Source organism: Nanorana parkeri, unplaced genomic scaffold, assembly GCF_000935625.1.
Source record: "Nanorana parkeri isolate BGI_ZX_2015 unplaced genomic scaffold, ASM93562v1 scaffold1414, whole genome shotgun sequence".
Taxonomy (NCBI): Eukaryota; Metazoa; Chordata; class Amphibia; order Anura; family Dicroglossidae; genus Nanorana; species Nanorana parkeri.
In genome coordinates this window covers 32142-46218 of record NW_017307682.1, presented here as the reverse complement: position 1 = coordinate 46218, position 14077 = coordinate 32142, and the positions used below count along the sequence as shown (strand labels likewise).

Below are 14077 nucleotides of genomic sequence, written 5' to 3'. Positions count from 1 at the left end.
CACTGAGTCAGACCTACAGATCTGGTGATTAGACATGTGTATAAATACATAAATTCCATAGAAATCAAATAAATATAAATACATAAAATCCATATACATTAAATATAAATCACTGAAATCCTTATAAATTAAATAAATATAAATACATAAAAATCCATATAAATTAAATAAATATAAATAAATACAATCCATATAAATTAAATAAATATAAATACATACAATACATATAAATTAAATAGTTATCTTGATAAGGAATTCCATGGTTAAGTGGATTAAATGGCTATATATGCCTGCAGGTAACTATAATTATGTGTACAGTACAGCAATCTTAATGTGTTATTATCACTGTGTACAAAATTAATGCATTTTTAGGCTGTTAAAACAGGGAACATGGGAAAAAAATATATGTAAGATCAGAGCGTTGAACTAATAATTATACATGCTGTGAATCAATGCAATTATATCCATAATGGGATATATTGTGGAGTGAATGAGATGTACCTACAGGTCATTATAGTTATCTATGGTGATGTAGGCATGTGAACTCCGTTATACAGAAAGTTACAATAAATGTAAAAATCATTATAATAAGTAAATAGGAGAGAAAATGTTTATAGTCGGTTTGGATGTTCAGTGGCGATTGAAATATGTGAAATCCGTGTTGAGCTAATGAAAGTATACAATGTGAACCAATTTAATTGTATTTATAGTTACATAGTTAGGCCCCGTTCACACTGATCGGTTTATGGCGCGATTTCCGCCGCATAATCGCGCATATTTCTGTGCGATATCGCTCTATGTAGCTCGTCCAATGCATTTCAATGGAGCTGTTTACATCTCACAGCTCAATGTCGCCTGTAGCTCGTAACTCAAGCTTCTTGCTTGTACAGGGCCCTTTTTTCGCGGATGTCGCGCGACTCGGCCTCAGTAGACTCAATGGTCTTGCGCGATATCGCACTACAGAAGGGTCACTTTTGCACTGCAAAATGGAAGGCAAGAATGATGTCACATCAAGATCGCTGTTGATTGGTTACAGCCCAATGTAGCAGCAACTAAGTCCCGCCCAAAAAACAGGCTACGTAGCGCGATAATATGTGCACTGTCGCTCAATATCACGCAATGTAGCTCAAAGCCGCTCAGCACTAAATTACGCGGAAAAACGCACGATATCCATGTCGCTTAGTGTGAATTGGGTCTTAGTGAGGTTGAAAAAAGACACAAGTCCATGAAGTTCAACCTGTGGAGATGATTAAAGGAGAACTATGGGGTCAGGGCTTTTCCCCATAGTTCTCCTATGGGTAACGGGAGGACACAAACTAGCGTCCTCCCGTCACCCAAAGCTCAGTATACCGCGAGCTACAGCTCGCGGTATACTGAGACGCCGCAGCTGAAACTGATCCCGACAATTATGTCTGGACCCGCCCAGCTGCGTGAGTGACAGCTGGCTCTGCCTACCTAGAGGCAGAGCCAGCTGTACCCGCCCCCTCCCCCGTCCGTTCCGCCAATCAGCGCTGGAGGATCGGACCGGGGAGAGGGAGAATCCAGTCCCTCCCCTGTCACGGCTCTCTGCCGACACAGGATCGAGAAGTGAGCGAGCACCGGGATGTGTTCCCTCACTTCCCGATCTACTGAGCCGACCTCTGACAGTTTCTTTGTCAGAAGTCGGCTAGAACTATGAGGATGATTGAAAATCACTCACCTCATAGTTCTCCTGTAAATATAGTGTAGTGCAAATGAAAAGAAGTCATTGTGGTTATGTGTGGTGATATAATTGTCTGGATTGTGGTTATACATAAAGTTACATTTAGGGTCAATTCACAAAGGTAGCACACTAGGACAAGGAGACTTATTTTCCGCTGACACCAATAAGATTTGAAAATTATAGTCACATGACTAAAATAAAGAAACTGACCCTTGTGTTAAAGCTTTGTGAATTTGTGAATTGAGCCCAGTGGGTGTAGAAACCATTTACACCAGAAAATAAGAGAATAAATAGCCTGTGGGAGCGCCGATCAATGGGGGAGGGGGGGTCACTGCAATTACCAATGTGAAACGAATACCCGGCCGCACGTATGTGCGGCCACAGATTTGTGTACATGTCAGAAATGTGTACATGAATATGTTGCAAAGGTGCGTCAGAATCTGTACAAATTACTGCTGGAGTAAAGATAGGACAGGATACTCATAGATATTACTCCTTGAGTGCAGTGAGACTCATGGAGGCATGGCAGGGGGCACCAGTGAGGCCGGACTCTATCCTCGGTGGATGTTCAGCACTGTGTATGTTCAGTCCCAGTATCCTTGGTTGCCAATGATACTGTGCAGCCAACAGCATCCTAGCAACTAATGGTGATGTGTGGCTGAGAGCATCCTTGCAACCAATGACACTGTATGACCAGCCAACAGCATCCTAGCAACCAATGACACTGTGCGGCTGACAGCTTCCTAGCAACCAATAACACTGTACAGCCGACAGCATCCTAGCTACCAATGACACTATGGCTGACAACATCCTAGCAACCAATTACACTGTGCGGCCGACAGCATCCTAGCAACCAATGACACTGTGCGGCCAACAGCATCCTAGCAACCACACAAAATACTCCTTCATTATGTCTACACAGTTCTCCACTCTTGCAATCCCCGGGCACATTTCCTGCTAGACTAGCCACCAGTGATGATATAATATTATACAATCACATGGAAGGTAGAAAACTGGAAACATACACTGCAGCAGTGAGTTACAATAAGATCAAATTACATGCAGCCTGTTTGTTCTGAGTTTATCTCTCATTTAGAACCCTAATAGCAGCTTTTCCTCTTTAACATTTGTGAGGGACTTGCTTTAGTAATGCAGCCTTTCTCTTATCAAAGAGGAACTTTACCACCAACCCCCACATCCTGCTTTTAAATGGTTTGGAGGTTTTTCTTCAAAAAAAAAAAAACATACCTGCCGTGCGAATCCAACGCTGTCCTGCTGTGATCCAGTGCTCTGCTACCCCAGGCCAAGAACCATGCTGGTTGATGAGGCACGTGGAAATGTTACACCATTTAATAAATAGATTGACTGGAAGCTATATTGGAGTGCGAGTGACTTACCATCTGTTCATTGTTACCCGTGGAGGCGTCTGCGGTCACTGCCGCACCCGCCCTGTGTGTGGGGAATTTCTTTCTGGTCTGGAGTGCGATGGGAAGTTTTGGATTTTGAATGACTCTTCCATGTTCTCTGATCTAGCAGTCCATTTTTCATTCCGCTAAGTTGGATTTGACTATTTCTACATTAATCCCTATTTTTTATTCTGATTGCAGAGTGGGTTTTCGTCTGTTTGGTCATACTCGGTATTTTTCTCTTCTTTGCCATGGTGGGATTATGCTGGTGCCAATGCTGTCCGCACAGCTGCTGCTGTTATGTGAGGTGCCCTTGCTGCCCAGAGACCTGCTGTTGCCCCCGAGCCTGTAAGTATCATTATATATTCTTTATACGAGTATCATGGAATGCCGGGCTGCTCATAGGGGGGATACAGATGGTTCTCCCGTACCAGGCCCCATAGTACCAGCAGGGGGGGGATTGGAGTCGGTCAGGGCTACCCTTGAGTCTATACCCAGTGTGCAGTGTCTCCTGTATATCTACCCCCAGTATATTAAAGGAGTACTATGGGGTTAAGGCTTTTCCCCATAGTTCTCCTTAGGGTAACGGGAGGACACAAACTAGCGCCCTCCCGTCACCCTAGGCTCAGTATATAGGGAGCTACAGCTCGCGGTATACTGAGACGCCGCAGCCGGAACGGATCCCGACAATTCTATCTGGATCCACCCAGCTGCGTGAGTGACAGCTGGCTCTGCCTATCTAGAGGCAGAGCCAGCTGTACCCGCCCCCTCCCCTGTCCGTTCCGCCAGTCAGCGCTGGTGGATCGGAGCGTTGAGGGGGGAATCCAGCCCCTCCCCTGTCACGGCTCTCTGACGTGACAAGATCAAGAAGTGAGCAAACGCCGGTATGTGTTCGCTGACTTCCCGATCTACTGAGCCGATCTGTGACAGTCTCATTGTCACAGGTCGTCTAGAACTATGAGGTGAGTGAAAAGCACCCCCCCCCTCATAGTTCTCCTTTAATCCGAGAATGCCCGTAGTTTTTAAACAGAGTAACTATGATTAGCATATAAGGCTGCGTTCCTCACACATCACCATGTACAGCAACAGAATCATTTTACAAAAAAGCTCCACCTTTTATCATTGAGCAGCCATTCTTAAGCTTCAGTCCAGTCATTTTGTCAGGGCTGAGATGATGTCATCACTCATCAGTCTGCTGCAGGTAGATGGAAGCATTCCCTCAGGCTGCAGCAGGGGCTGATCTGCATCAGACGAAGTCAGCAAACACAGCCAAGAACTGTACAGGCACTGAAATTTATGTGATTGTGTCATCTCTGACCCCGTATCTGGGTCCATGAAGTAATGATGATCCCTTAATGATGTCTTTTTTGTTGCCTTATGGCATCTATCGTCGATTTTAATCGACTTAATCGATTAACTGTTGCAGCTCTACTGGAATGATCATTTACGTCCCAAAAACCTGCATGGGCAAAGTACAGGTATGCAAGGAAGTCTGCAGTCTGATCTTATGTGTATATATATAACGAAAAGGAAGTCCAGTAAATTTGTCAGGGCTGAATGATGATGTCATCACTCTGTTGCAGGTAAATAGAACCATTTACTCAGTCTCCTCTCCCCCAGTGATCAGACTACAACATTTTTTTTTAGCAAGTCACAAGATGAAATGCATTTTGCTTTGTGTTACAACCGCATGTGCATTTTCTAACCCAGTTGTGTGAACAGTCCCTGACCCATAAATCATAAATTGTTTCCAGTGAAAACTCCATATTAAAGTGACTCATAGATCCAGAGATGCTGAAGCTATATGCAAATCTCAACTTCCTCTCCCTTACCTCACAAGCTTTCCTATTGGTTCGGTAACATGATTGGCAGACTCACTACCCATAAGGATGCTTGGAAGAAGAAGAGGTGAAGGCCAGCTTGCCTTTCACAGATAAAGTGAAGATTTGCATGTAACTTCAGCTCGATCAACATATGGATTTTACTTAGGGTAACCTCTACTTATGCATGTTGGTTATGTGTTTAGATGAAGTACTGAGATCTTTTAGGAATGCTGAATTACGTTGTACTTGCTTAGAAAGACGTTACATGTATGTATACAGGAATACAGCATCAACAGGAAAACATATAGACAGATAGAACTTCCTGTAAGATCATAGACAAGTATACGTAAGCATTGAGACCCAGATTGCACTACAGCGCCATCTAGTGCTCAAAAAAGTTACAGTCAGCAACACAATCAGTATGCTGTCGCTTCTCCAACAATGCATTTTATAATCACGTGCTTAGCTTGCATGAAATGATAGGTATACCAATTCCGTAATAATTATGAATTGTTCTATTCTTTTTATTTTCCTTTAGTATATGAAGCAGGAAAAGCTGCAAAAGTCGGCTACCCACCCACCGCTCCCACCGCCTGCCCTCCGTACTACATCTCCACCGTTCCGGTAGCTCCTGTACCAGCGCCAATGATAATGGAAAAGCAGCACGTGCCCCCACTGGTGCAGAGTGACTCTCTAGGAGGGCAAAATGGTAATTTGAGATTGTGATACTGCACAGGCAGGACATGTACAGTGTAATATAATAAATATATTTCTGTAGTTTCTTCTACAATGTACAGTATAGAGAGCAACATGAAGAACCAGACCGAGAATAAAAAAGGCATCAAGGGGTCCCCCAAGATATGCATTCAGCTTTCCACATTTGGTTCTCTGCAATCACATGGGATAGGGCTATGGACAGGGCTTAGGTAAATGTATGGAGCAGCGTCTGCTTCCAGCAGCCTGTGATCTGTGTCTCTAGTAATTACACCATATTAACCAGTTGTGGGCATACTGGGCTTACTAGACACAAACGTGAAAGAAAAACGTAATAGAAGTACACAGGGAAGGGAATTTATCAAAACTGGAGCAGACAAAATCTGGAGCAGCTGCGCATGGCAACCAATCAGCATCTCTTTCATTTTCAAATCTTAACTGAACAAACTGAAGAGAGAAGCTAATTGGTTGTCATGCACAGCTGCTCCACATACTGTCTGCTCCAGTTCTGCTAAATTTTGTATGTCCTTCTGCTCCGCTGCCACTTCCTCCCACATGCTTGCTGGTGATTCCCAGCTGTCAAAATGGCAGCCGGAAGTTGCTGTGTAAACACATCAGTTTTGGCTGCTGGCACAAATGAGTTTGAAACACATATGCATGTGAAGCAGATGCCTTCATTCTTGTTCTCATTCCTGGTCTGCAGAAATATATGTGTCTATGTGATACAGTGCAGACTCCAGACAGTCTAAAAATGAATCACATCGATGTTATACTGACCTGGGATAACAGCTGCTAGCACAGGGAAAAAAAAGGCAGAGGAAAGAAGTTATATTTCCACAAATGCAACTCCAGGCAAACCGTTAAATATACTCTTGAATGGGGATGCACTGATATTAATACTTGTATCGGTATCGGTGCCGATACCGAGTATTTGGCAACTTCCATTATCAGGAAGCTGGTCAGCGAGTCATTACATGCCGTCCGGCTTACTGATTGGCCGGGAAGCCAGATCCATGCTCCCTCGTCACCATGGAGCATTAGTCTGGCTTTCCGGCCGATCAGGAAGCCAGGGGGCAGGTAATGATTCTTCCCCCTCACAAGGGAGCATGGAGCTGGCTTCCCGGCCAATCAGGAAACCAGGGGGCAAGTAATGACTCGCCTCCTGGCTTCCTGATTGGTCGGGAAGGTGACCAAACGGGAAGCGGTCAGAAAGCCGGTTCCATGCTTTCTCGACACCTGGTGACAAGGGAGCATGGAGCCGGCTTCCTGGCCAATCAGGAAGCCAGACGGAGTGTAATGTTTCGCCACCCGGCTTCCTGGTTAGCCAGGAAGCCGCCACCATGCTTCCTTGTCACCTCGTGATAAGCATGGAGCCGGCAAATCAGGAAGCCAGACGGCCTGTAATGACTCACTGCACGGTTGGTCAGGAAGCCAGGTGGAGAGTCATTACCTGCCTCCTGGCTTCCTGATTGGCTAGAAAGCCGGCCCCATGCTCCCTCATCACCCGGTGATATATGCCAGGCTTTGTGATATATGTGACGATGTGTTTGAATAAATGGACACCATATTTTGAACATCATCTTCTGAGTGCTGGTGATCCTCGTTCCCTACAGCCTAAAATCTCAGTCTGGGCTGGAGATGGCCTTTAAAATTACTACCCATGTCTTTGTTTCCGCAGTACGAAAAGGTTACCGCATTCAGGCGGACAAGGAGCGAGATTCAATGAAGGTCCTTTATTATGTGGAGAAAGAACTGGCCCAATTCGACCCGGCCCGCCGGATGCGAGAGAGATGTAAGTGTTTTTTTTTTCTGTACATCATCAGTGAGAGAATAATTTCAGCACACGAGAGTCGGTGTTTAATCTGAGATTTCTGAACGTCTGTGGGATTGCGTCACTTTATTAATAGTTGATGACTACCCACACAATGAGTCACCTATTCTTGGTGCTGTCATTTCTCTGCCTGTTCATGGATGTTCATTCTATTATCTGCATCAGAAAAATGTTTTATTGTACAGAATATAAACACAGATTCACACTGGTAATGGGCTCGCAAACTCAGAAGACGCAAAATATTCTGCTTTTTATTTCACAGTAGCTGACATTGTCATAACATATCCTGGTATGTATATTGTCTGGGTAGAGTGAACCTGAGCCTACTCCCTGCAGTGAAAACTTCCTCCAGCAGCACATTCTACCTTTCCTTTGGCTTCCCTGCTGCTCTATTTGGCTGCCACTGGTGAGTAATGTGTCACATGCGGGCCTAAAAAAGAGTCCTCCAGCTTCTGTAGACCCCAGGTCACAACTCGGAGCTCACAAAGGTCTTCCTCTCTATGCTCACGTTGGCCGAGCAGAGCGTCAGGGAAGCTAAGGAAGGTGAGAATGTGCTGTGGAGGGAGGAATGGTCAAGCACAGGTCTATTATAAATATGCAACGAGGACCATATCTTGCATTGAAGAGGGTTAAAAAGCCTAAAACAGCTGTATGCAAGAACTTAAACTGTATGTTTAGGTTGTATCTGTGCTACAAAACAATCATTCCTGAATCACAGTTGGTAATTATTATTTGCATGACGTTGCCCCCAATCCTTAAATGTGCCCTCTAGCAACTTCAGCGCAAAATTATAGCTAATTTGCCTACAAACGTCAGGTGGTCATAATAAACTGACCACTCAGTGTATATATATATATAATGGTTTTGTATACAATGTATTTATTATTTTATTTAATGTGGTCAACACTATAAAAATAAAGCTTAAAAAATGACTTTCTTTTTTTTTAGTCAGATGAATATGAAATATTGTATATTTCATGCTTCATTCATTATAAGGGGTTCTTAACATCCCTGACGGAGTTTTTATTTACTTTATATTATAGAGAATGTAACAGGAGTAGTTGGGACACACAAAGGTGGAGGGGGGCACCCAATACACCCAGTGGACAGGAACAAAGTCAGGCATTATAGCCGGGAGATCTCACTGTTGAAGTATCCAAGACATAAGAAGTCTTTTAAGAGTCTTTATGAGATGAGTCTTTATAAGTCTTTATGAAATCCTTCTCATAAGAAGGATCTATCTATGACTAAAATTACATTTTGGAGGACTGATGATTTAATTTAAAGGGTTATTAAACCCTCAGCGGTTTTTGCATATATATATGTGGCTAGCAAGCAGTAGATATATGCAAAACGATTTTAAAAAGAAAAACATTTTCAAAGGGTTAAAACTTACCTGTGTCTTTGCCGCGCGCTCCCGTCCGAACATCTGAAAATTTTAGGGCGACGCACAGGATCTTGAGGCGGGCCCATGCGCAGTTCAGCTCTTTGGCCGGGAGACGAGGAGAAGCACAAGGTAAGTATATGCAGCAGCGTGCACATGCACAGACTCCGAGGGACAGGAAGTGCCAGTTAAGACAGAGGAGTCAGCGCTGGATCAGGGACCGGCACCAGCGCTGGAGGGACAGCTGAAAACTACAGGAAAGAAGATGATCGGATTAGGAGGCATAATTTAAAGGAGAACTATGGGGTTAGGGCTTTTCCCCATAGTTCTCCCCAGGGTCACGGGAGGACACAAACTAGCGTCAGCGCTGGATGATCGGACAGGGGAGGGGGGAATCCCTGCAGGGAGCCGTGAGTGAGAGTCACGGCTCTCTGCAGGGACAGGATCGAGAGGTGAGCGAGCGCCGGTATGTGTTCGCTCACTTTCCGATCTATTGAGCCGACCTGTGACAGTTTCATTGTCACACGTCGGCTCAAACTATGAGGATGCGTGATTTTCACTCACCTCATAGTTCTCCTTTAAGGTAAGTCCTTACATTAGCATTGGGGGGGAGGAACATTTTAGCCTTTAATGTCACTTTAAGGATACAAATGGGTGTAAAGTAGGTTCTCATGAAAAGACCTTCATCAATTTGGACAGGTCAGTGAATCAGAACATCTTTTACCTAAGATTCACACATCTTTCTAATTTAATCTTATGTAAAAATGGGTGAATCCTGAGTAGACGTTGTGTGGATCTTGGGTGAAAACATTGATAGACCCCTATGTTTTAGTTCTATGTCTAAGCAGCCAGCTTTGTTTGGGCAGCCTTTTGTGTCCGCGCTTAGGTGGCTGACGTAATTCTAGCTCCTGCTGGCTCAGTCCTGTGACCAGAGGGATAGAGTTTTGTTTAAAATACAGGAAAAGCACGTTTTACTTCTAAGAGACAATTAAATCAATTGATGTGTGTCAATGTATCCCTTGTAAAAGATAAAATAAGCCTTTCAGTGTTTGTGATAAATTGTACAGTAAATGCTTCATCACAACTGTGTAAGACGGATATGAAAATTGTTACAAAGCTATCAATGTTCCTGCGTTTTGAAAGTCTCATTTCCCATCCATAATAATTGTAATTTCGCTTCTTAACAGTTATTTAGATAACATGATTGTAAACCTTGAAGGTATATTTTTCCACATAGCTGCAATTTTCAGTTACCTTCATCTCTCCAAAGGTGGAATTGCTTCATTGATGAGCATCTCCATGGTACAAAATGTTGTATCACATATTTTTTATTTCATTTGTCTTGTGATTGCTCATCCATGTTGACCAGTAGCCAATCACAAAATCAGAAGACAAGAAAATATTACAGCTGAATCATGGATATGTTCATCAAGTTATTAACTATATGGCCAAAGGTTTGAGGAACACATGACCATTATACCTTCTGTTTGGGCAAATGTTTGTGAACGCTCATCCAAATGATTCCATTCAGTTATTCCCAGTAAGGGTTCTGTGAATGCATAGGAAGATATTTTAGATAATTGAGCTCTTCCATGCTTGTGGTAACAGTTTGGTGAAGGCCATTTTCTGTTCCACCATGACTATGCCTCTTTGCACAAAGTCAGCTCCATAAAGACATAGTTTGGTGTAGAGGAGATTGAGTGTCCTGCACAAATCCCTAACCCTCTAGACACACTCCAAAATCTTGCTGAAAGCTTTCATGGAGGAGTGGGGGTTTTTTTCCCATTCAATGCCCTTGGTTTTGGTGTGGGATGGCCATCAACTTCATAGGAGTGGTGGTCAGGTGATGTACACAAGCTTTTGGCTATATAATGTAACTTGCTACATTTTGCTAAGCTACTTACCTGGAAGTGATCATGGAATCATGCAGCATGAGGAAGCAACCCTTTCATCTATTCACAGTTCTACAGCAACTTAAATGAAAAATCCACTGTAGTTTTGGATAGTGTTGGAGGCACATCATTAGTATAGTGGTCCCATACACTTTAAATCAAACCTGGCTTTGCAAAATAAGATCAAAGCAACAGGTTTTCTATAATCAGGAGTGACAACACTGGCCCAATCAGTGCTACCTCATAAGTATTCTGTAGCCCTGAGTAAAGTACGACTCTGGGGACGCATAGCTTATATGAGGCATTCTTATGCTTGCAATGGTTGGTAACTGAAAGGGAGATAATTGCATACTGCTGAGGTAGGGGGTGGGGGGTTAGCTAAGGTACTGGGAAATGTAACATACTCACCCTAAGGCTATATACTTCCCTTCTACTCACCCCCATTCCCACCAACCCACCCAAGAAATACCCAGTGCTTGCCACATACTCCACCTTGGTACCTGGGCACCCAACCACCAGGCCTAAGCACTATTACATGCCAGTGAAGGATGGGGGAGCAAAGTAGCAGGTTCACTTTACTATGTGAAGAACAAAGTACATATACTAACTAACCTTGCTGGTACATCCAGGCATGGAAGATCATATGACATTCTCGTTGCCTTCACACAATGCAGCTCTTGGTGCCAGACATCGGGCCTGAGGACTGTCATGTGGGGGCGGGGGAGAGGAGATATATAGACAAAGTGGCCTGGAGGTGCATCAGAAGGAAGTGTGAAATTACATGCTTTTTATGTTTCATAGGCGATAGTGTAAAGCACAGACTCACTTTAAAGTGTATGGGGCCTCACACAGAATTATAGTTTTCTTCCAGAGTGAAGGGCACTGAGCTTTTTTGTTCCATACTCTTGAAGACTGCCAGGATAGAACGGAAGGAGCCCACACTGGGCCCTGGGGCTGCAGCTGAGCACCAATATAAAATATAATGTAATGCTGCCATATCCATGGTCCCCTCACTATGTACACAGTAATGGCCTCTTGTGTTACGCTGCCTTTCTAGGGACATCACAGCTAAAATGATCTCCTCTTGTTCTAGTATCACTTTCATTCCATCTCCTTTCCTAGACAGCCACACGATCTCGGAGCTAAGTTCCCTACACGATGACAACTCTCACTACAATCGCTCCTATCGCCAAGTCCGCAGGAAGCCTCTTCCCACCAGCTGCAATGTCGATGGGGATGCAGAATACTGGTCCGGCGTTGTCGGGGGAACCGCAAGGTCCTCCAAATTCAGGGATGACAGAGAGAGTTTTAGGAGTAGGTGAGTAAATGTGCCCCAAGGATATTCATACATGCCCCCATATGACAATGAAATACATACCGAGACCCCTGATCTACTAAGAATGGCTAAAGCTGTGCACACATTTACAATCTGCAAAGTTAAAGTTGCAAGGGAGGAAAATGGAAAAAAAATCAACTAGTAAAATACAACCCAAATGTAAAGCTGACCAAACACATTACAGTCCGAATGTACATTTATAAAAAAAAAAATGTAACCATGTGATTGTTAAAGATTTAAACATTTTATGCCGTCCCCATGCCTCCAAATATAAAATACAACTTCTAATATGCAAATTATTAGGGATGCACCGATACCAAGTACCGTACTCAGTACAAGTGCAGGTACAGATACTTTTGCAGCTCCAAGACTAGACTAGAGAAAAATTCAAAAGTTAGGAGGCCGATGTCACTTGTAAGGAGCACACGGAGCTCCCGGGATTTGTACATCTCGGTTTTAATGTATGATTTTGTTTTTATAAATATAAATAAAGGGATGCACCGATACCAGTTTTGTAAGTACAAGTACTGATACTTGCCCAAGTACTCACAGATACAAGTACTGATAGATTTTTGTTTATTGTCATGTGACAGTTTTTCTAAAACAATATCGACTAATGATTTCAGGACAGTGGTGGGGAGCCAGAGCCCGGTCCCAGCTGCAACCGCTGCAACCCTGGTAGTTCTCATGAAAATGCCAAGTATCGGCACTGGTATCTAAAAAGTATCGGTCCATCCCTACAAATGATTATTTTCTGTACCAGGCACATAATTTTTTCTCCTTGTTGGGGGTCAGGGTAGCCATGTTGTTTCCGTTCCTGTCCTCACCCCCACTACTTACAGCTATGATGAGAAAAGACAACCTCTACACCAGGGGTGCCCATTAGATAGATCGTGATCTACCAGTAGCTCTCAAAGCTGATGCTGGTAGATCAGGAAGGGTGTGAATGGCGGCCCCTTTATTCCATTTTGGTATATTTATTTAGCTGTGCACACATGATTACCTATTAGCCTGAGTCTGCTGAGCCAAGCTCCCTGACACCTTTCTGGTGGATACTGGTGGTTGAAGTGCTATGTATTACATCAAAGAAGATTCGTTTACACAGCCTGTTGCAAAATACAGCAAGGTGAGTGGGGAGAGACAGACAGGAGAGAGGAAAGACAGCCAGGCGAGAGAGCCAGGAAAGAGAGAGAGGAGAGACAGCCAGGAGAGACAGCCAAGAAAGAGAGAGAGGCGAGACAGCCAGGAGAGAGCGAGAGGAGAGACAGCCAGGAGAGAGCGAGAGGAAAGACAGCCAGGAGAGAGCAGAGACAGCCAGGGGAGAGAGCAAGGAAAGACAACCAGGAGAGAGAGCAAGGAAAGACAACCAGGAGCGAGAGCAAGGAGAGACAGCCAGGAGAGAGAATGACAGCCAGGAGAGAGAGCAAGGAGAGACAGCCAGGAGAGAGAGAGAGCGAGGGAGGTTTTTTTTTTAGTTGGTGGATCTCATGCAGCTAGTCATTTGAAAAGTAGGTCTTAACACAAAAAATTGTGGGCACCCCTGCTCTACACTTTTTTTTAAAAAATTCGACTTGCAACGGTGACTGGTAAAGTTTTGGGAGCTTTTGTTAGGTTGTGTTTCTGCCAGGTTTTTATTTCCCAGTGTGGGTCCCCATTGGGCAGATTTAACCCTATGGACAGGAAGTGATGGGAAATCTGTGCAATGGAGACGCGAACTGCAACAGATTAAAGTGGATTAAGTTTTAGAACCTCTCCCGAGATATTGTTACATTCCGTCAAGGTGACATTCGTTGCTCTTATTGTTTTTCCTGCTGCCACAGAGACAGAAAATGAGGTGAAATCTCCCTAATGGAGTTCACGGACAGCCATAAAAACTTGACAGCCTAAGTCTATCCAAAACAAATCTAAAAAGTATTGATGGCCATTAGGCTTTAATTGCTAAGGTCAACAGCATTATGTTTTATAAAGCATCATCATGTATACATAAAC

At 43.8% G+C, this 14077-nt stretch overlaps 1 protein-coding gene across 2 annotated transcripts in view; it reads left to right on the top strand.

Moving 5' to 3' along the window:
- The window catches only part of ILDR2 (immunoglobulin like domain containing receptor 2), a 226641-nt gene that overhangs the window by 209936 nt on the left and 2628 nt on the right, over nucleotides 1–14077 (top strand). For both annotated transcript variants that reach the window (XM_018569870.1, XM_018569869.1), the window contains exons 5-8: nucleotides 3310–3456; nucleotides 5470–5640; nucleotides 7324–7437; nucleotides 11875–12070. In XM_018569870.1, the coding sequence (XP_018425372.1) occupies nucleotides 3310–3456; nucleotides 5470–5640; nucleotides 7324–7437; nucleotides 11875–12070 (628 nt within the window). The remainder of the gene's footprint in view (nucleotides 1–3309; nucleotides 3457–5469; nucleotides 5641–7323; nucleotides 7438–11874; nucleotides 12071–14077) is intronic.